The following is a 20,814-nucleotide window of genomic DNA, read 5'->3' as shown; positions in this document are numbered from 1 at the left end:
GTCTGAGCTTGGGTGGCAGCAAGCTGAGACTGCAGGAGAGCAGTCTGCGCATCCACTGCAGCACTGACACGTTTTATCGCTTCCGCCTGTGCTGCAATGGAAGCCGCGACATCGCCCATCACACGCAGCATCATGTCTGGTTCGACGCGGGCTCTCCTGGAGTTGTCCATCATTTCCAGCCTGGAAATCACGGGCTCCAAGCTATGTGCAAAGCCCTGGCCAATGTTGGAAACAGACTCCTCCATGCTCCTTGACATTGCCAAGAGGCTCTCTGGCAGGCTTGCCATTGCTCCTAGGATTTCCGTGTGCTTGCCCATCATCCTTCTTCTGAAGGCCGCCCTGTTGTGTTGGTACCTTTCTACCTAGACACAATTTAGGACTCAGAACTCAGAGATTCAAACATGAAGTGCTTTATTGGAAGGAAAGGAAGTTCTGGAAAGTTCCAAACAAAGAGAGCTAAACTTAACAGAGAACACCCAACCATTTATCTCCTGTGACAGCGCCACCACAGGTGGGAGGAGAACACACAATAGAACACACAATACATAACACGCCCCATCGAGGTCCTCATCTGAGGCGTGTGCAGCAGAACTCATGCGCGAACTCGCCCCCCGGGAGCTGGCCCCCAAGCGACCCTTTCCCCCTGGCCTTGCTGCAGCCCACTCGTGCCCGGTGCCTCACCCTGTGCAGATCCCACATCTATACTACCATGTAAATTACACGCAGTGCCTGTTTCTGAGCTGGTGTCTGCGAGTGTCAGATGCAGTGACTGTGTGCCTTCTTCTTCTCCTTCACTCTCCTCCATTACTTCGGAAACAGGCTGTGCAGATGGCAGATCTTGGTCATCTGAAAGCAGAAAGGCACAAGAGTCACGTTATGGTGAGGAGAGGGGGATCACAAGATATCGATGCATACTCCATCAGCAGCTTGTAAGTGAGAAGAGATTGTGGGATGAGGGGGAAGTGGGATGTGAGAAGGAGGATTAGGAATAAGCAGACTGTTATTGTCTCCATGGGCTTTAACTTCGCCCATTGCCGCGGCCTCGGTGACTTCCCCTCCAATGATGTCGAGCACTGTCTCCTCCAGTTGGCTCAATGCCTGTAAAGCGGCTTGGCTGCCTCCCATCTGCCACTGCTCGCAGCGATTGTGAGTGAACTTAACCTGCAAGAGAAAGGGAAGTGTGTCAGTGAGTGTGCTGCAATGTGTTTGGGTGATGTGCCTGCCATAGTTGAATAACTGTTAGTGTGTGCAAGGTGTGAGATGTGGGTGTGAGTGTTGCAGCAGTGGTAATGTTGTGAGGGTGAAGTGAAGTGAGGTATGAGTGGTGAAAAGTAGAGATTGTTGGTAGGTGAGTGATGGGGGTGTGGTGCATTGAGCAGTGTGTGAAGCTAGTGTTGCAGATGGTGGGATATGGCATTTGCTTAAGCCTTCACTCACCTTGACCTGCCGTGTGAGGTCATTAAACTTCTTGCAGCATTGGATCCATGTTCTCGGCACCACCATGACGTACCCAGCTATCTCTTGCCACAGCCTTCTCGATGTATGTGCTGATGGCTTCCTGCCACACTGGGAACAGGACAGCCCGCCTCCTCTCCACGGCCAGTACCAATGCCTCCAGAGCTGCATCGGAGAACCTTCTGGCTCCTTCTCTTTCCTGGTGCTCAGCCATGTGTTCCAACTGCAACTGCGATTCCAATTCCAGCTCCAACTCCAATGACAATGAGGTGCTGCTGCATCGAAGTAGTGGAGAAAGCCTAGGCCAAACATTACTGGCCATGAGGCTGCACCAGATCTTGGCCCACCTGTTGAGCGGTGAGCCAAACAGCAGCATGTTTAGTGCTGAGATCAGCACTCCAATCTTTATAATGAGCAGGCAGCATGAATTTTGCGTGCTGCCTGGACCACTTTGAATGGGTGCAGCCAAATGGCGCTGAACCATGACACCGCCCGTTTTCAGGCCTAATCCAATTTCTAGACCTCAGTGTTTGACAGCTTCAAACAGCTGTGAAACGCTGATATTTCATCTGTCAAAACCTCTTGACAGATGAAATTTCAGTCTGTGACGTTACCTGTTGCCGGGTGGCCCTTAATTGGCCTGCTGAGCCCGCTGGGCGGGCTCAACAAGGTCAATCAAGTTAAAATCGCGTGGATTGGCCACATCTCAATGGAGGCGGGACTACAACCCCGAAAGTTGTAGCCCTGCCTCCTACCCGATTCCTGAATGAAAATCCTGCCCCATGTCTCAGGTCGACCAGCTGAGTATTTCCAGCATTTTATGCTGTCATTTCACATTTACAACATCTGCTTGCAGAGGGAAGAGGAAGACGCAGAAGAGGAGGAAGCAGACGGTAGGATGCATCTCAGACAGCCTCTTTGTGACCACAACCCCAATTCCCCTTTCAACATTAGTCCCACACCTTACCTTCCCTCTGTTACTGACCATCACAACATCCGCTTGGCCACAATGTTGAAATAAAAGCCACCACAAAGCAAACTTTCCAATCGACCTATATACGTCTATCCATCCAATGAAATCAACTCATCACCCATATGCATTCGCTTAGTGAAAGTCCTGTGTGTGCCTTTGCCTATCCTACTGATGTCACACAGTGCTACCCCAGTGACTGCAGCATGGCTGGTGGAAGGCTGCTGACTTTCAGTGGGGGACACTGCAAATGGCCTTGCTGGTTGACCTTGAGGAGCTGATGGCTGAGAGTGTAAAATCAATCTTGTTCTTATTCACTCTCCTCTCCCTCTTCTAGGTCACCCACTGGCTGGGCAGGCTGCATTTCTTGGGTGTATGAAATGAGGAAGGCACAAGGGTGGAGTTGTGGTGAGGGGAGGGCGGGAAAGCAAGAGGTGCAGGCTAGAAGTATGGTAAAGTATGAGGATAACAGCATCTTTTATCCTTTGCGTGCGAGACCCTGGGTGCCCCTTCCCTAGCTTGCTGAACCATGTGTGTTTGTGCTGAGGCATTTTTCCCATTTTTTTGAGGTCAGGAAGGGAATTCAGCTTTAAGAGCTGAATATTCACATTTGGGACTTCTTTCTAATGTTAAATTTTTTTTAACGCAGAAAGGGCTGAAAACTGCATTGTTTCACTTCATTGTAATTTGTATTGCTTCAGCATGCATGGCCCTTTTAATTCTCAGGCTTCTTCATTGCCCACAATTCCTTGCGAGCTCCACAGCCTCGCTTCCAGAGGCTGTGGGAAGCAGTAACGCCGCACCTGCACGCAAACTTCGGGTCGGATGCCACCAGGACGGTGTTGCACGGCAGGTAAGCGATGCGCCAACAATCTCCTTCGTCCCCAGACGAATTTTGCTCCGTTAATATTGCGGCCCTTTTCAGCGGCCGTTAACTCCAGTTGCCGGTGACACCGGCAACCTTACTGGCTAAAACGAATTTCGCCCCCAATGATTCTATGAATAGCATTATGAGCAGAATTAGCACTCATGCGACAGCCAGGCAAATGCAATATTTGGGCAATTTTCTAAATTCAACCCTCAGAAGACAATTGTTTGAGTGAAATACAGCTTCAGGTATTTGGAGCCCACCCTAATTCCTGGTACACACTCCTGGCGGCTGAAGCGTGGGACTAGGAGTGCAAGTCCATAAAATTATCCTTTATAAAATCACCAAGGGGCATCATTTTATTGGCTAATGCACTAACCTGACTGACAGTATGCTAAATATTCTATAGCTACCACTTCTACCTTTGGACCAAAGGTTTTAAAGAATTTATTTTATGCAAATAAATCTCAGATATTATGGGGTAAATTTTGTGCGGTTCTGTGGCCAGTGTAGAGCGGAGAATCAGGAACGGAGGTCAGCGTGCTCACCTTTTCGGCCACTTCCACTTTTCTGGTGATTAAAATTAATGGTCAGAAAATTGACAGTGCTGCAAATCAGAAGCATTGTCCTCTGCGGCCAATTCTGCAGTGAGCATTCTTGTCCACTGGAGATGCAAGGCCTCCGTGTTTCACAACATATATAAATCATACATTATGTCCTTTAGGTACAATTGGACTGCTTAAGTCTCCCAACACAGGGCATAGGGCCTATTAATAGTGTTACATAATGTGAGCAGTGGTTTGTATTTAGGATAGGCTTTCTTAACAATTACGGAGCTTGTTTTGTCGTAAGTATTCACTTACCATTTTCATATCCCTCAGCATGCAGATTGGTGCTTAAATCTTTCAGCTTTGCATTATCAGAAAGACAAAATTAAAAGTGAGTAGGCAAGCATTTAACTTGTAAATAATGTTATAATAACACGTTTGCTAGCTTTCCTATAGTAAAGTTAACGTGACAATTCTAAGAAATCAGGAGCAAGAACTCTGAATAATTTCCCCTTCCCTAATTCACAGACATTCAGGCCAATTGTGGCACCTCCACCACTCCCTTAGCTGAGGTCAGTTGGCACACATCAACAATTGGATTGGGACTTCCTTGTATAGCTCAGCTAGTCATTGGGTAAACTCACTGAGCCATTGGGGGAATCTGTTAAAATTATACAAAATCAAAATACTGCGGATGCTGGAAATCTGAAATAAAAACTGAAAATGCTGGAAATACTCAGCAGGTCAGGTAGCATCTATGGAGAGAGAAACAGAGTTAACTTTTCAGGTCAATAACCCTTCGTCAGAACTGGAAAAAGTTAGAGATGTAACAGATTTTTAAGCAACTGTAGGGAAAGGGAAAGGGGGAGGGGAGGAAAAAACAAAAGGGAAGGTCTATGATAGGGTGGAAGGCAGGAGAGATTAAATGACAAAAGGAATGATGGTGCAAGGTGAAAGGAGATGGTAATGGGACAAGTTAAGAAACAAAAGATGAGTTTCACCTGGAAGGAGTGTTTGGGGCCCTGGACAGCGGGAAGGGGGAAGAGGTAAAAGGGCAGGTGTTGCATCTCCTGCGCTTGCACGGGAAGGTGCCGTGGGAAGGGGAAGGGGTGTTGGGGGTGACAGAGGAGTGGACCAGGGTGTCGCAGAGGGAGCGGTCCCTTCAGAATGCTAAAAGGGGAGGGAATGGGAAGATGTGTTTGGTGGTGGGATCACGCTATAGGTGGCGGAAATGGTGGAGGATGGTCTGTTGAATGTGAAGGCTGATGGGGTGAAAGGTGAGGACAAGAGGAACCCTATCGTGGTTCTGGGAGGGAGGGGAAGGGGTGAGGGCAGAAGTGCGGGAAATAGAACAGACACGGTCGAGACCCGTGTCAACTACAGTGGAGGGGAATCCTCGGTTGAGGAAAAAGGAACAAATTGTACTTACTTTCTACTCAAATAAACTAAAATAAATGTGTTGTTATTCTAGTCACTGAATACTCAAGCATTACTAATGGAATTATTTAGATTAAAAAGTCACTAAAGGATTATATTGACAAAAACAAAGGATGGCCGATAAAAAACAAGTAACTCACAAGCACATAGAAATCCTGATGGTAATCTTGATAGTACTGCACTTGTACAAGAATTTGCAAGTACAGACACAGCTTATTGGCTCATATTTCAAACAAACTCACTTCTAGGGGTAACGTTTTGTCTTCCGCATGCTTGATGCAGTGCTTCTCACACTGGCAAGGTATATCGGAAAGCTGGGCACTCGCTGCCCGCAGTTTTCCATGCATTAAAGTGACTGGATAGAAAACCACGGACAGTGAACAGTTAATTTTCTGATATGCATAGCTGGCACATGAAGTTGTGTGTAAGGAGTGCTGAAAATTGACTCCATAGTGCAAGCACCTAAAAGCACTGGAGCTAAGGAGCTGCTGCACTTCCAGGGAGCCCAGCTACTGACGCAACAGGATGAGAACAAAGCAAAAAACTGCGGACGCTGTAAATCTGAAATAAAAACAGAAAGTGATGGAAATACTCAGCAGGTCAGGCAGCATCTGTGGAGAGAGAAACAGAGCTAACGTTTCAGGTCGATGACCTTTCGTCAGAACTGGAAAATGTTATAGAAATGTAATCGTTTTTATGAAAGCACACAGGCAGGGAAAGGGGGAAGCAGTGGCTTTCTCTTTATTTTCAAGAACCCGATGCATTTGTTGTTTTTTTTTAACTTTCTGTTGGTCATTTGTATTTAACCATTTGTTTTTGTTTTATATATTATAAATAAAATCAGTGAAATACAATCATTCTTATTGATCAGTGATACCATTTCAATAAATGATATAATGATTTTTAGACAAGCATTATGAAGCAAACCCTCATGAATAAGTATGCCGTACATTTTGGGCTTTTTCCACAGAAGCGTAGTACTTTGACCACCAGTCTACGACATTGTCACTGTCATCAATGCAAGACCATTTCCTTCTTGAAGTGAACTTTCGTGATAGCTGCCTCTTCTGAAATAAAGCAAAGCCAATGGGAGGTGGTTTCAATGAGTATAAAATAAAAACATCAAGGCACATTGTCACTGGATCTATATAGGGATAGACCATCATATCCCATCACCGTAGCAAGGGAGAGAACCTTTGGCTTAATGGCATAAAAATAAAACAGAAAAGGTGACTCAACCGTGGCTAACAAGGGAAATTAGAGATAGCATAAGATCCAAGGAGAGGACATATAAATTGGCCAGAAAAAGCAGCAAACCTGAGGATTGGGAGCAGTTTAGGTTTCAGCAAAGGAGGACAAAGGGATTAATTAAGAGGGGGAAAATAGAGTATGAGAGTAAGCTTTCAGGGAACATAAAAACTGACTGTAAAAGCTTCTATAGATATGTGAAGAGAAAAAGATTGGCGAAGTCAAGCGTAGGTCCCTTGCAGTCAGAATCAGGGGAATTTTTAATGGGGAACAAAAAAATGGCAGAACAATTAAATACATACTTTGGTTCTGTCTTCACAAAGGAGGACACAAATAACCTCCCAGAGATGTTGGGGAACATAGGGTCTAATGAGAGGGAGGAACTGAAAGAAATCAGTGTTTGTAGCGAAATGGTGTTAGGGAAATTGATGGGATTGAAGGCCGATAAATCCCCAGGGCCTGATAAGCTACATCCAAGGTACTTAAGGAAGTGGCCCTAGAAATAGTAGATTCATTGCTGCTCATCTTCCAAAATTCTATAGACTCGGGCACAGTTCCCATGGTTTGGAGGGTAGCTAATGTAGCCTGACATCGGTAGTCGGTAAAATGCTAGAGTCCATTTTAAAAGATGTAATAGCAGAGCACTTGGAAAACAGTGACAGGATCGGAAAAAGTCAACATGGATTTACAAAAGGTAAATCGTGCTTGACTAATCTAATAGAATTTTTTGAGGATGTAACTGGTAGAATAGATAAGGGAGAACCACTGGATGTGGTGTATTTGGACTTTCAGAAGGCTTTCGATAAGGTCCCGCATAAGAAATTTGCATGTAAAGTTAAAGCACATGGGATTGGGGGTAAGGTACTGACTTGGATAGAGAACTGGTTGGCAGAAAGGAAGCAAAGAGTTGGAATAAACGGGTCTTTTTCCGAGTGGCAGGCAGTGACTAGTGGGATACCGCAGGGATCGGTGCTAGGACCCCAGCTATTCACAATATATATTAATGATCTAGACGAGGGAACTAGATGTAATATCTCCAAGTTTGCAGACAACACAAAGCTGGGTGGGCGTGTGTGCTGTGAGGAGGATGCCGAGAAACTGCAGTATGATTTGGACAGGTTAGGTGATTGGGCAGATGCATGGCAGATGCAGTATAATGTGGATAAATGCGAGGTTATCCACTTTGGTGGCAAAAACAGTGATGGGCCTTCAATAACCACAAAACTAGAAGTTATAGACTTAAACAAGTTGGCTTTTAATCACTAAGATCAGAGCTAACATCTCAACACGCCGACTGGTTCACAGGAATGAGTCATACAGATCCTGGGATCTTTATGTAAGAGAAGTCAGGGGCGGAGCCAAGAGCCAAGACCTGGAACCTCCCAGGTTAGTCGGGAAAGAGGAAGTGAAACTATACACAGTGGGGGAGGGTAATATACATGAGTGCAAAACAAATACAGGACCAAGACAAACAGATTTCATTACATTCACCCCTTCTATAGATTTAGTCCATCGGGGTGATGTTTCTTAAAAGTTGGTATAAGTGAGTCTGTCAGGAGGTTTTGCAGTTCTCAGTGATCGGCGCAAAGCCGGTTGGGGTGCCTCTCGGGGAGTGGATTCTGGTTCCTCCGCTGTCCGGGCCTCCGCAGTGTCTTCCAGGTTATCTGCAGTGTCCTCCAGGTTAAAGTTGGGTATTGATACCTCTGGGCGTCCTGTCTCTTTGTTGTGTAGGTCTTCATCGGGTAGTCTCCCATCGTTCTCTCCGCTCCCCGAGGGAGCGAGGTCTTTTATGGAAACAGTGTCCTCTCGCCCGTCAAAGTATTCGATATAGGCGTACTGAGGGTTTGCATGGAGGAGCTGTACCTTTTCCACAAGGGGGTCCGTTTTATGGCCTCTCACGTGCTTCCGCAATAGTACTGTCCCCGGAGACGTCAGCCACGCGGGTAGAGATATGCCCGAGGTGGATTTCCGGGGGAAAACGAACATCTTTTCGTGAGGGGTAGCGTTAGTGGCAGTACATAACAGAGACCTTATGGAGTGGAGCACGTCTGGGAGGACTTCCTGCTAGCGGGAGGTCGGAAGGCCTTTTGACTTTAAGGCTAACGTGACAGCCTTCCAAACAGTAGCATTCTCCCTTTCCACTTGCCCATTACCCCGGGGGTTGTAGCTAGTGGTTCTGCTAGTGGCTATCCCCTTCGAGAGCAAGAACTGGCGCAGCTCGTCACTCATGAATGACGTCCCCCTATCGCTGTGTATGTAGTTCGGCATTCCAAACATGCAGAATAGATTACAGAGACACTTGATGACCGTGGCACTGGTCATGTCTGGGCAGGGAATGGTGAAGGGGAAGCGGGAATATTCATCAATGATATTGAGGAAGTATACATTACGGTCGGCAGAGGGAAGGGGTCCCTTGAAGTCCAGACTTAGGCGCTCGAATGGCCGTGTGGCTTTGATAAGGTGTGCACGGTCAGGCCTGTAGAAACGAGGCTTGCATTCCGCACAGATGCGGCAGGCTCTGGTCATTGCCCTGACCTCCTCAATGGAGTGGGGCAGATTGCGGGACTTTATAAAATGGTATAGTCGGGTGACCCCTGGGTGACAGAGGTCGTTGTGGAGACCCTGTAATTTGTCCGTATGAATGCTGGCACACATTCCCCGCGATAGGGTGTCTGGGGGTTCATTAAGGGCTCCCGGCCTGTACATAATATCATAGTCGAACGTGGATAGTTCGATCCTCCACCTGAGTATTTTGTCATTCTTGATTTTCCCCCTTTGTTTGTTATTAAACATGAAAGCCACCGACCGCTGGTCGGTGAGCAGGGTGAAACGTTTGCCGGCTAGGTAGTGTCTCCAGTGCCGCACTGCCTCCACTATAGCCTGTGCCTCCTTCTCGACAGAAGAGTGCCTGATTTCAGGTCCCTGAAGGGTTTGGGAGAAGAAGGCCACAGGTCTCCCAGCCTGATTGAGGGTCGCAGCTAAGGCAAAGTCTGACGCATCGCTTTCGACTTGAAAGGGAATGCATTCGTCCACTGCACACGCTGCAGCCCTTTCAATGTCCTGTTTAATACTGGTGAAAGCCTCCCGAGCTTCAGCTGATAGTGGGAAGGACTTCAATTTAATGAGGGGTCGGGCCTTATCAGAGTAATTGGGCACCCATTGGGCATAATACGAAAAAAATCCCAGGCACCTTTTTAAAGCTTTGGGATTGTGTGGCAGGGGCAGTTCCTTTAGGGGGCGTAATCGGTCAGGGTCCGGTCCAATTACCCCATCTTCCACCACACAGCCGAGGATACAGAGACGGGTTGTGTTGAAGACACATTTGTCTTCGTTGTAGGTTAGATTCAGCTTTAGGGCAGTTTTTAAAAATCTCGCAAGATTTAGATCGTGGTCTTGCTGGTTGTGCCCGCAGGTAGTGACATTGTCCAGATAGGGGTAGGTAGCTTGTAGTTTATTCTCGTCAACCATGCGGTCCATCTCACGTTGGAAGACCGAGACCCCATTTGTTACCCCGAAGGGCACTCTGAGAAAATGGTAGAGGCGCCCGTTCGCCTCGAAGGCAGTGTATGGGCAGTCCTCCGTTCTAATGGGGAGCTGGTGATATGCGGATTTGAGGTCGATAGTCGAGAAGACTCGGTATTGCGCAATCTGGTTGACCATTTCTGATATGCGGGGTAAAGGGTAGGCGTCCAGCTGGGTATAAATATTAACAGTCTGGCTGTAGTCAATTACCATCCGTTTCTTTTCGCTATTTTTAACTATGACTACTTGGGCACGCCACGGGCTGGTACTGCATTCAATAATGCCTTCCCACAGGAGTCTGTCCACTTCCGCCTTGATAAAGTGTCTGTCTTCCAGACTGTACCGTCTACTTTTGGTCGCTATGGGCCTACAGTTCGGAGCGAGATTAGCGAATAAAGAGGGCGGGCTGATTTTTAAGGTTGATAGGCCACAGACTGTGAGTGGCGGCTGGGACCCGCCATATGCTAGCGTGACACTTTCGTGGTGGCACTGGAAGTCCAGGCCCAAGATTACATTAACACAGAGTTCTGGCATCACGAGGAGTTTAAAATCCTTGTAGTCCGTGCCTTTTACAGTCAGTGTTACCACACAGTAGCCCAAAATGTCCGAAGTGTGGGGCTTAGCAGCCATAGCAATTCTGCTCCGTGTAGGGGTTACCGTTAATGAGTGCCGCCGTACCAGGCTAGGGTGGATAAAACTCTCGGTACTCCCACAGTCAATTAAACATTTCGTTAAATTCCCGTTTACCTGTATGTCCATCATGGATTTTGTCAACGGGTGCGGCCTGGATTGATCCACCGTGATCGAAGCCACTGTTGGGCCCTGGGCGGCCGTTGAGTCGGGAAAAGATGGCGGATCCCAAGATGGCGGCCCGCACGGCACGCACGAGGCAGTGACGGAGTTGGAAATCGGATTCCCCCTGCAGACTTTGCAAAAATGCCCCTTTTTCTTACATTTGAAGCATGTAGCGTCCTTCGCTGGGCATCGTTGTCTGGGGTGCTTGGCCTGGCCGCAGAAGTAGCATTTCGGGCCTCGAGACATTGCCGCTGTAGTAGGACTCCTGGGTGAACTTCTGTGTGGGGACTCCGGCGGCGTAGAGCTGGTCTGAGACCTGGATGGGGAAGATGGCTGATTCCAAGATGGCGGCCCCCTCGGCGCGCACGAGGCGGTGAGGGCCGCATGGCCGGAAGAATAAGAGTCAGAGGCCTAGAAATTCAGTATAGCCACTTTTGGGGCGGTAAAGTCGGGCGGCCGCTAAAGTTTGCGCCCGGCGCAAAGTCGCGCCACCTTCGCCGATATGCAGTCGCATCGCCCCAAGAGGTTGCTGCTGCGCTAAAACAGGCGATGCACGACTATCTTTAGGCGCTAAGCCGGCGGTGCTGAGCAATACCCCCGAGGCCAGGCGCAGCACAGGTGCGGCGAGTTGTTGATTGACGGCAGACACTCTGGCGCCGGTCAGCTCTTAAAGGGGGAGGGTGGATTTGTTTGCCTGCCACGCCCTGCACACTGCAGCCCTCAACTTAGGCCTGACCACTTCAGCTTCATCTGCACAACGCCCAGGGCTATGGAGAAGGCCAGGGAGAGAGCGCAGCGCTTCAGCGACGGTGACCTGAGCCTGCTGGTTGGCAGAATGGAGCGCAGGCGCCATGTTCTGTTCCCAGAAGGTGGCAAGAGGCCGCTGCCCAGCGCCTACTGGAAAGCCTGGAGGGAGGTGTCCAACAGGGTGTCTTCCAACAGCGTGGTTGCCAGGACTACTGTGCAATGCCGGAAGAAGTTCAACGACCTCACTCGGGTTGTCAGGGTGAGTACCCTTTCCAGTGTCCTCCTCATCCCTGCATGTGCACCTCACTTTATGGGCAAAGGGACCTGAAAGCCCTAATGGCCAGCCCTCATCCAGCAGCTATGGGACTGGCATGAAAATCACTTGCACATTCAGCACTTTACACACTGTACAAGCTATTCGACCATGGGAGGTAGTGCAGACAAGATCAGGGCTTCACACTGTACTTAGAGGCCGTCCTTTCTCTTGCAGGCCAAGGTGGCGCACAACCGGCGGAAACGAACTGACACCGGGGGAGGCCATCCTGACGTAAAAGAGCTCTCCGACCTCGACCAGCGTGTGGAGCGCATTATGGCAGGCCGGCTGCTTGGCCCCGTCGCCAGTGGAGATGCCGACCCTGTTCTGGGCACCAATGGTAAGGGCATCACCTTTTTGACCTCGCTCGTTCCACTTGCGCCTCAGATCAGCATCCTTTGCCACTGTCCGACCAATGCAGTGAATGGCACCACTCATGCCTCCCTCGCTGCCACCCTGTCCTCACTCTAAAGCTACTCTTGTGCCTTCCTGCTTTCAGATGGTGAATCGGCAGGTGAGGAGGCGGCCCCTCAAGCTGCCACTGTCAGCGCTTCGGAATACGAGGAGGAGGAAGAGGAAGCCGGCCCATCAGTGCCACCCTCAGCCGCGCCAGCCCATGGCGATGTAGGGGACACGTCTTCCCTGGAGGGGAGCCGGGGGGAAGGGTCGGAGGAGAGCAAAGCTCCGGGGCCCAGCGGCCTGCAGCAACGCGGGAGGGGTGGGGAAGCTCGGCGGACTTCTCCCCAGAGGGTGAGTGCGGCCTCCAGTCCTGCGACGGTCAGCGCAGAGGAGATGCGGCTCCTGGAGGAAATGGCCGTCCAGGCTGAGCGCAGGCACAATGAGCTCATGGCTGCAGTGGCAAGGATGCCTGACTCCATTGAGTCTTTGTCAAGGAGTGTGGAGCAATTTGGAGCAGCACAGGCCAGGAGTCTGGATCAATTCAGTGCAGCACAGGCCAGGAGTCTACAGGACTTTGCGGCAGCACAGGCGGCTTCGAGCCAAGTGCTCAGTCGTGCCGTCCATTCACTGGCTGTTGTCATGCGGACACAGACCAGGGCCACACGGGCACTAACTGCTGCCACCCTCGCTGGACCAGCCAGGCATCGCCAGGGCACTCGCCGCGCAGCAGCAGCCCAGCAGTCTGTTCTTCAGCTGTTTGCTGCGCATGCTGCAGTGCTGGCCCGTGCGAGTGCCAATGTCTCAGGCGACCAGCGAGCACCTGTGATCTGCCAGGTTGGCACCATTCCTGCAGCCGACACTGCCACTCCGCCATTGCAGCTGCCACGAGCCGCTGGACAGACTGCTGCCGCCCAGCCAGAGTTGGAGCAGTCAGCAGCCGGCCACTCCAAGGCCAGAGCTGGTGCAGGCCGACCCCCAAGGGCATCTGCCGTCTCGCCATCTGCCCCTCAGCAGCCTTCCCCCAGCCTTGCTGCAGCCACTGGGCTCCCATTGAGGAGGAGCTGCAGGGCGGGCAGGGGCCAGGCAAGGATGCGAAAGGCATCGCCCTCGCAGGGCAAAAAGTAGAAGGTATGCACAAATGCCTGGTGCTTTTTGTATGGCCGAGATTGGTGTAGTTGTGTTTTTGTAAGGCCGAGACTGGTGTCTTTCTTTCTTTTTGTAAGGCCGAGACTGGTGCAGTTGTGTTTTTGTAAGGCCGAGACTGGTGTCTTTCTTTCTTTTTGTAAGGCCGAGACTGGTAGTTTTGTGTTTTTGGAGGGGGCTTCTCCACATGAGGATGTAATGTGGGAAGGGCAGAGGTTTGCAATAAATTATTGTTCTTAAATTGCACTGTGCATGTTTTTTTTGTAAAGTCCGGGTTGCCCTGCTCGGCTGAGGGCTTGTGGAGTGGCTACATTCATCTGCTGACATTGGCACAAGCCATTCCCTGAGAGGAGGCCTAGAACCGACGTTCAATAAGCCGGCGACGGGCGGCCCTTGCACTTTCTGCCTCCCTCCTGTGCTGGTCCTCCTCCTCCTCCTCAGGTGGTCCTCCAATGTCTGGTGGCAGTGGCCGAGTCCTGCGGATAGCCAGGTTGTGCAGCATGCAGCAAACGACCACGAAATGGGAGACTCGCTCCGGCGAATATTGCAGGGCTCCACCGGAACGATCCAGCGGAACCGTTGCTTCAGGACGCCGATTGTTTGTTCGATGATGTTCCTGGTCGCTTGATGGCTATCGTTGTATCCCTCTTCAGCAGGGGTGCTGGGCGCACGGAGCGGGGTCATCAGCCAGGTACACAAAGGATAGCCTTTGTCCCCGATAAGCCATCCTCGTGGGTGAGGCTGGGCCTGGAACATGTCTGCCACAGAAGTCTGTCGCAGGATGAAGGCATCGTGGCTGCTGCCTGGAAAGCGGGCATTGACAGCTAGGATGAGCTGCCTGTGGTCACACACCAGCTGGACGTTCAGCGAATGGTAGCCCTTCTGGTTGCGGTAATCCTCGGCATTCTCCAGAGGTGCCCGCAAAGCCACATGCATGCAGTCAATGGCGCCCTGCACCATGGGGAAGCCCGCGAATGCTGCAAAGCCCATTGCACGCTGTTGCTGCTTGGCAAGGGCCATGGAGAAGGAGATGAACTGACGTCTCCTTTTGAAAAGGGCATTGGTCACCTGGCGGATGCAGCAATGCACGGCGAACTGGGAGATGTTGGAAATGTCCCCAGTAGCGGATTGGAAGGAGCCGGTGGCATAGAAGTTGAGAGCCACCGTCACCTTCACTACCACCGACAGAGACGTCCTGCTCCTCAGCTGTGGCTGCAGATCACCGCCAAGCAGGTGGCAGATCTCTGTGACCACCTCCCTTCTGAATCGCAGCCTCCGAACACACTGCTCATCAGACATGTTGAGATAGGAGAACTGCTGGCGGTATACCCTGGGTGGGTAAGGCCTCCTTTCCCGACGCCTGTTGCCCCCTCTCCGTCTAGCCAGGGCTGCCACACTCTCAAGGCGTCTGTGAGCCCTTTGGATGCAATTGAGAAAGCCAACATTTGCACCCATTGCAGCCCCCATAATATGCTGGCAAACAATGATATATCAATGAAGGCAAAGACAAGTGGAAAGCTGTGGCCTGAAGCCACAAGTACCTGTCCGAGTGTTGGGCCAAAGCAGAAAGCTCTCTACCTTGGTCTCTCTGCAAAGATCCGTCTCTCAAGAAGGAGTGCTGCAAAATGGCAGCCTTTTATAGGGCAGGAGGAGTGCCCTTTAATTTGCGCCCCCTGCGCCCCGCATCGACTGAGCACCGTTCCACTCTAACAGTCGCTAGGGGCGCCAGGCGCACAATGGGGCGTAGCGACTGAATTTCCGGTTGGGGACGCACAAAGGGCGTTGCACGAGGAAATGACGTCATGATCTGCGCGCGCAGCTGAGTGCGCGCAAAGACATTGCGACTCCGCTAAATCGTGAGTGAAGTTGGGGCGATGCGCAGATCGCGCTGCACCCGGCCACTAGCCGCCTAGTGCCCGACATCTACTCCTCCTAAGGCGCTACCGGCTGGCGCAACCAGCTGAATTTCTAGGCCAGAGTTTTTCTGGGCCACATCCAGCGATCGCGCAGTGGCCACTGCCTTTTTTTAAGTCCAGGACCTCCTTCTCCCGCAGTCTCTGCCGGATATAATTCGATTTGAGGCCCGTGATGAAGGAATCGCGGAACAATTCGTCAGAGTACGCGTTGGCCGTCACGGCATTGCAGTTACAGTCCCGGACCAGGTCCTTTAGGCCCTGTAAGAAATCGTCCATTGATTCCTCTGGTCGCTGCCTGCGTGTAGCCAGCAGATGTCTGGCGTACACTTCGTTTACCGGCCTCTGGTATTGGGCCTTCAGGATAGTGATGGCCTCCGTGTAAGAGGTGGCGTCCCGGATGAACGAATAAATCCGATGACTTACGCGAGTAGTCAGTAGACTCAGTTTATCTACCTCGCTAGCGGATGAGGCCCCCGCGAAGAGTTCGAAGCATTTGAGCCAGTGTCCAAATTGATTTGATGCTTCAGCAGAATGTGGATCCAAGTCCAGACGCTCTGGTTTTAGGAGTCGATCCATCCTAGTATTCTTTAGTGATTAAAATTGATGGGCCTTCAATAACCACAAAACTAGACGTTATAGACTTAAACAAGTTGGCTTTTAATCACTAAGATCAGAGCTAACATCTCAACGCCGACTGGTTCACAGGAATGAGTCATACAGATCCTGGGATCTTTATGTAAGAGAAGTCAGGGGCGGAGCCAAGAGCCAAGACCTGGAACCTCCCAGGTTAGTCGGGAAAGAGGAAGTGAAACTATACACAGTGGGGGAGGGTAATATACATGAGTGCAAAACGAATACAGGACCAAGACAAACAGATTTCATTACAAACAGGAAGGCAGATGATTATCTGAACGGCAATAGATTGGGAGAAGGGGAAGTGCAACGAGACCTGGGTGTCCTTGTGCACCAGTCGCTGAAGGTAAGCATGCAGGTGCAGCAGGCGGTGAAGAAGGCAAATGGTATGTTGGTCTTCATAGCAAAAGGGTTTGAGTACAGGAGCAAGGATGTCCTGCTGCAGTTGTACAGGGCCTTGGTGAGACCACACCTTGAGTATTGTGTGCAGTTTTGGTCACCTTATCTGAGGAAGGATGTTCTTGCCATGGAAGGAGTTCAGCGAAGATTCACAAGGGATGGCAGGAATGACGTATGAGGAGAGATTGGGTCGATTGGCCTTATACTCGCTGGAGTTTAGAAGAATGAGAGGGGATCTCATCGAAACTTATAAAATTCTGACAGGTCTGGACAAACTAGATGCAGGTAGAATGTTCCCGATGGTCAGAGAGTCCAGAACCAGGGGTCATAGTCTAAGGATAAGGGGTAAGCCATTTAGGACAGAGATGAGGACGAATTTCTTCACCCAGAGAGTGGTGAACCTGTGGAATTCTCTACCACAGAAGGCGGTTGAGGCCAAGTCTTTAAATATATTCAAGAAGGAGTTAGATATATTTCTTAGAGCTAAAGGTATCAAGGGATATGGGGAGAAGGCAGGTACGGGGTACTGAGTTTGGATGATCAGCCATGATCACATCGAATGGCGGAGCAGGCTCGAGGGGCCGAATGGCCTACTCCTGCTCCTATCTTCTATGTTTCTATGTTTCCTAGCACTATCTGAGAGTGTGGAGTGCACCAGAAATGCACTCCATTGTGACTGGAACTCAGTGACTGAACTTGTTCTCGAGCCAAATTAAAATAAAGGAAGTGCCACATGGACTCAACTTTTGACTACAATTGTGCCATTGAAAGGCCAATAAAGAGAGACACTCGTTTTTCATGCCTCCAGCTTCTAGTCTCAGGAATAATGACTTGTTGGATCCTGTGTGCCTTTGGAGGCATGAGGTTCAGCTCATGGATGGTATAGTGTGACAGCCTGAGGTCAATAAAAGTACATTAACACTTCTACATGTCATATCACTATACAGTAATCAATCAAGTTCAACATTCCAATACGAGGTACAATCTAACTTATGGAAGCGTGCAGGAAAGAAAGGCTTACTGACCAGTACTTTTGGGGGAGCTTTTGTTGGAATTTGTTCAGGTGGCATTTCAGAATCAATGTTTATATGGATTTCATTTTCCTGTGTTTGTGGTACATTTAGCATAGCACCAGAGGAATCTATATTTTTTAAAAAAATCAATAATTAGTACAAAGCTGACCTTTTACTTATGCTGAAATATTGCTGTATATATCAAGACATCTCAGGTACAATGGTGACTTTGTTTGTCCAGTGATTCAACACTTAAGTTCACTTTGCTCTGACTTTCCAAAGTCTGAACCCAATAAATTTGTATATGCACAGTTAGATCTAGAGTCTCTCAAAAGCCCAGACTAATGTATCCAAGCACAACGGAAGGTCTTCAACAGCTTTTTATTTGGACCACATCCAAGTCCCTGTTCTGTTTCTGACTCATAACATAAGATCACAGTGAGGGGAGTTTTAACCAAAAAAAAAAGGTGGGAAGGGGTCGTGTGGGAAGTTAGTGTTAAAAATCTAAATCCGGACTAGAACCAGCCTCCAACCCGCCCACTTCCGGTTTTAACAGAGGTGGGATGGGGGCGGGCGATCAACCCGTTGCCAGGAGGCAGGTCGTCAATTTAAATATTAGAATGAGGCTGGCATGTCTCAGATTTAATCTCCATTCTAAATATAACAGTGGCTGGTCGGCTTTTGCACGCTTCATGCAACCTGCCAGCAAATTTTTTTTTATTCGTTCATGGGATGTGGGCATCGCTGGCAGAGCCAGCATTTATTGCCCATCCCTAATTGTCCTTGAGAAGCTGGTGGTGAGCCTCCTTCTTGAACCGCTGCAGTCCGTGTGGTGAAGGTACTCCCACAGTGCTGTTAGGAAGGGAGTTCCAGGATTTTGACCCAGCAATGATGAAGGAACGGCGAGTTATTTCCAAGTCAGGATGGTGTGTGACTTGGAGGGGAACTTGGAGGCGGTGGTGTTCCCATGCGCCTGCTGCCCTTGTCCTTCTAGGATGTAGAGGTCGCGGGTTTGGGAGGTGCTGTCGAAGAAGCCTTGGCGAGTTACTGCAGTGCATCTTGTAGATGGTACGCACTGCAACCATGGTGCACCGATGGTGGAGGGAGTGAATGTTTAAGGTAGTGGATGGGGTACCAATCAAGCGGGCTGCTTTGTCCTAGATGGTGTCGAGCTTCTTGAAGGTTGTTGGAGCTGCACTCATCCAGGCAAATGGAGAGTATTCCATCACACTCCTTACTTGTGCCTTATAGATGGTGGAAAAGCTTTGGGGAGTCAGGAGGTGAGATACTCGGCGCAGAATGCCTAGCCTCTGATCCGCTCTTATAGCCACAATATTTATGTGGCTGGTCCAGTTAAGTGTCTGGTGAATGGTGACCCCCAGGATGTTGATGGTGGGGGATTCGGTGATGGTAATACCGTTGAATGTCAAGGGGCGGTGGTTATACTCTCTCTTGTTGGAGGTAGTCATTGACTGGCACTTGTGTGGTGCGACTGTTACTTGCCACTTATCGGCCCAAGCCTGAATGTTGTCCAGGTCTTGCTGCATGCAGGCATGGACTGCTTCATTATCTGAGGAGTTGCGAATGGAACTGAACACTCTGCAATCGTCAGTGAACATTCCCACTTCTGACCTTATGATGGAGAGAAGGTCATTGATGAAGCAGCTGAAGATGATTGGGCCTAGGACACTGCCCTGAGGAACTCCTGCAGTGATGTCCTGGGGCTGAGATGATTGACCTTTAACAACCACAACCATCTTCCTTTGTGCTAGGTATGACTCCAGCTAGTGGAGAGTTTTCCCACTGATTTCCATTGACTTCAATTTTACTAGGGCTCCTTGATGCCACACTCGGTCAAATGCTGCCTTGATGTCTAGGGCAGTCAATCTTACCTCACCTCTGGAATTCAGCTCTTTTGTGCATGTTTGGACCAAGGCTGTAATGAGGTCTGGCACCGAGTGGTCCGGGTGGAACTCGAACTGAGCGTCGATGAGCAGGTTATTGATGAGTGAGTGCCGCTTGATAGCACTGTCGACAACACCTTCCATCACTCTGCTGATGATTGAGAGTAGACTGATGGGGCGGTAATTGGCCAGATTGGCTTTGTCCTGCTTTTTGTGTACTGGACATACCTGGTCAGTTTTCCACATTGTCGGGTAGATGCCAGTGTTGTAGCTGTACTGGAACAGCTTGGCTAGAGGCACAGCTAGTTCTGCAGCACAAATCTTCTGCACGATAGCCGGGATGTTGTTGGGGCCCATAGCCTTTGCTGTGTCAAATGCACTCAGCCGCTTCTTGATATCGCGTGGAGTGAATCAAATTGGCTGAAGACTGGCTTCTGTGATGGTGGGGACCTCAGGAGGATGCCGATATGGATCATCCACTCGGCACTTCTGGCTGAAGACGGTTGCAAACGCTTCAGCCTTGTCTTTTGCACTCACATACTGGGCTCCGCCATCATTGTGGATGGGGATATTCATGGAGCCTCCTCCTCCTCCTCCTCCTCCTGTTAGTTGTTTAATTGTCCACCATCATTCATGACTGGATGTGGCAGGACTGCAGAGCTTCGATCTGATCCTTGATTGTGGGATCGCTTAGCTCTGTCTATAGCATGCTGATTTCGCTGTTTAGCATGCATGTAGTCCTATGTTGCAGCTTCCCCAGGTTATCCCGGGTTTCCCAGCCACTTCCGAGCCCCCCGCTACCAACCCGCCTCCCCATTAAAATTCAGGTCAGTGTGTGAGCTTGGCTTATTTGGAATGCTCTTGCCTTTGGTTCAATCTGTACTGTAGGACTTGAGCACATAATCTAGCCTGACACTTCAGTGAAGTTCTGATGGGGTGCTGCATGGTTAGAGATGCCGTCTTTTGAATGAGACATTTGTCTGCATGTTCAGGTGGATGTAAAAAAAGCTCCATGGCACATATTTGAAAAAGAATAAGGAGCTCTGGGCCTCTTTTCTCTGGAAAAGAGAAGGCTCAGGGGTGATTTAATAGAGGTTTTTAAGATTCTGAAAGGGTTTGATAAGGTAGATATAGAGAAGATGTCCCCACTTGTAGGGGAGACCAAAACTAGGGGTCTTAAATATAAGATTGTGGCGGAGCCACTAAAGGACTCAGACCGTTTGTATATAAATCCCTTTAACAACATGTTATCTACAGCCTGAGTCTGTATCTTTATTTGTACTGTTTACTTGTATAGAGCGTGATTACTTTAACAGCACGGGTAAACGCCATGACGTCACGCCGTACATCACGTGATCCTCCACTGGCGGGAAGAACGTGATGACGTCAACCACAGGACCAGCCAGCAGTCCTCGTGGAGCCTCCGAACTGAATAGACCTACACTCGATGTTCTCCTGCAGTTACTTGTTTAAACCTGTTAGTTTCCATTAAACTTCATTTTGT

At 49.6% G+C, this 20,814-nt stretch overlaps 1 protein-coding gene across 1 annotated transcript in view; it reads right to left on the bottom strand.

The window, feature by feature from the left end:
* The window catches only part of LOC147081741 (fer-1-like protein 6), a gene marked incomplete at its 5' end in the record, with an annotated part of 213,804 nt that overhangs the window by 89,423 nt on the left and 103,567 nt on the right, over positions 1–20,814 (bottom strand). Inside the window, 3 exons of the mRNA XM_085980729.1 lie at positions 4,157–4,202; positions 6,229–6,345; positions 17,419–17,534. Of these exons, the coding sequence (XP_085836855.1) occupies positions 4,157–4,202; positions 6,229–6,345; positions 17,419–17,534 (279 nt within the window). The remainder of the gene's footprint in view (positions 1–4,156; positions 4,203–6,228; positions 6,346–17,418; positions 17,535–20,814) is intronic.

This window comes from Somniosus microcephalus, unplaced genomic scaffold, assembly GCF_052327205.1.
Source record: "Somniosus microcephalus isolate GS21.2 unplaced genomic scaffold, FLI_Smic_1.0 scaffold473, whole genome shotgun sequence".
NCBI classification, from domain to species: Eukaryota; Metazoa; Chordata; class Chondrichthyes; order Squaliformes; family Somniosidae; genus Somniosus; species Somniosus microcephalus.
This window is presented reverse-complemented; position numbering and strand designations above follow the sequence as displayed.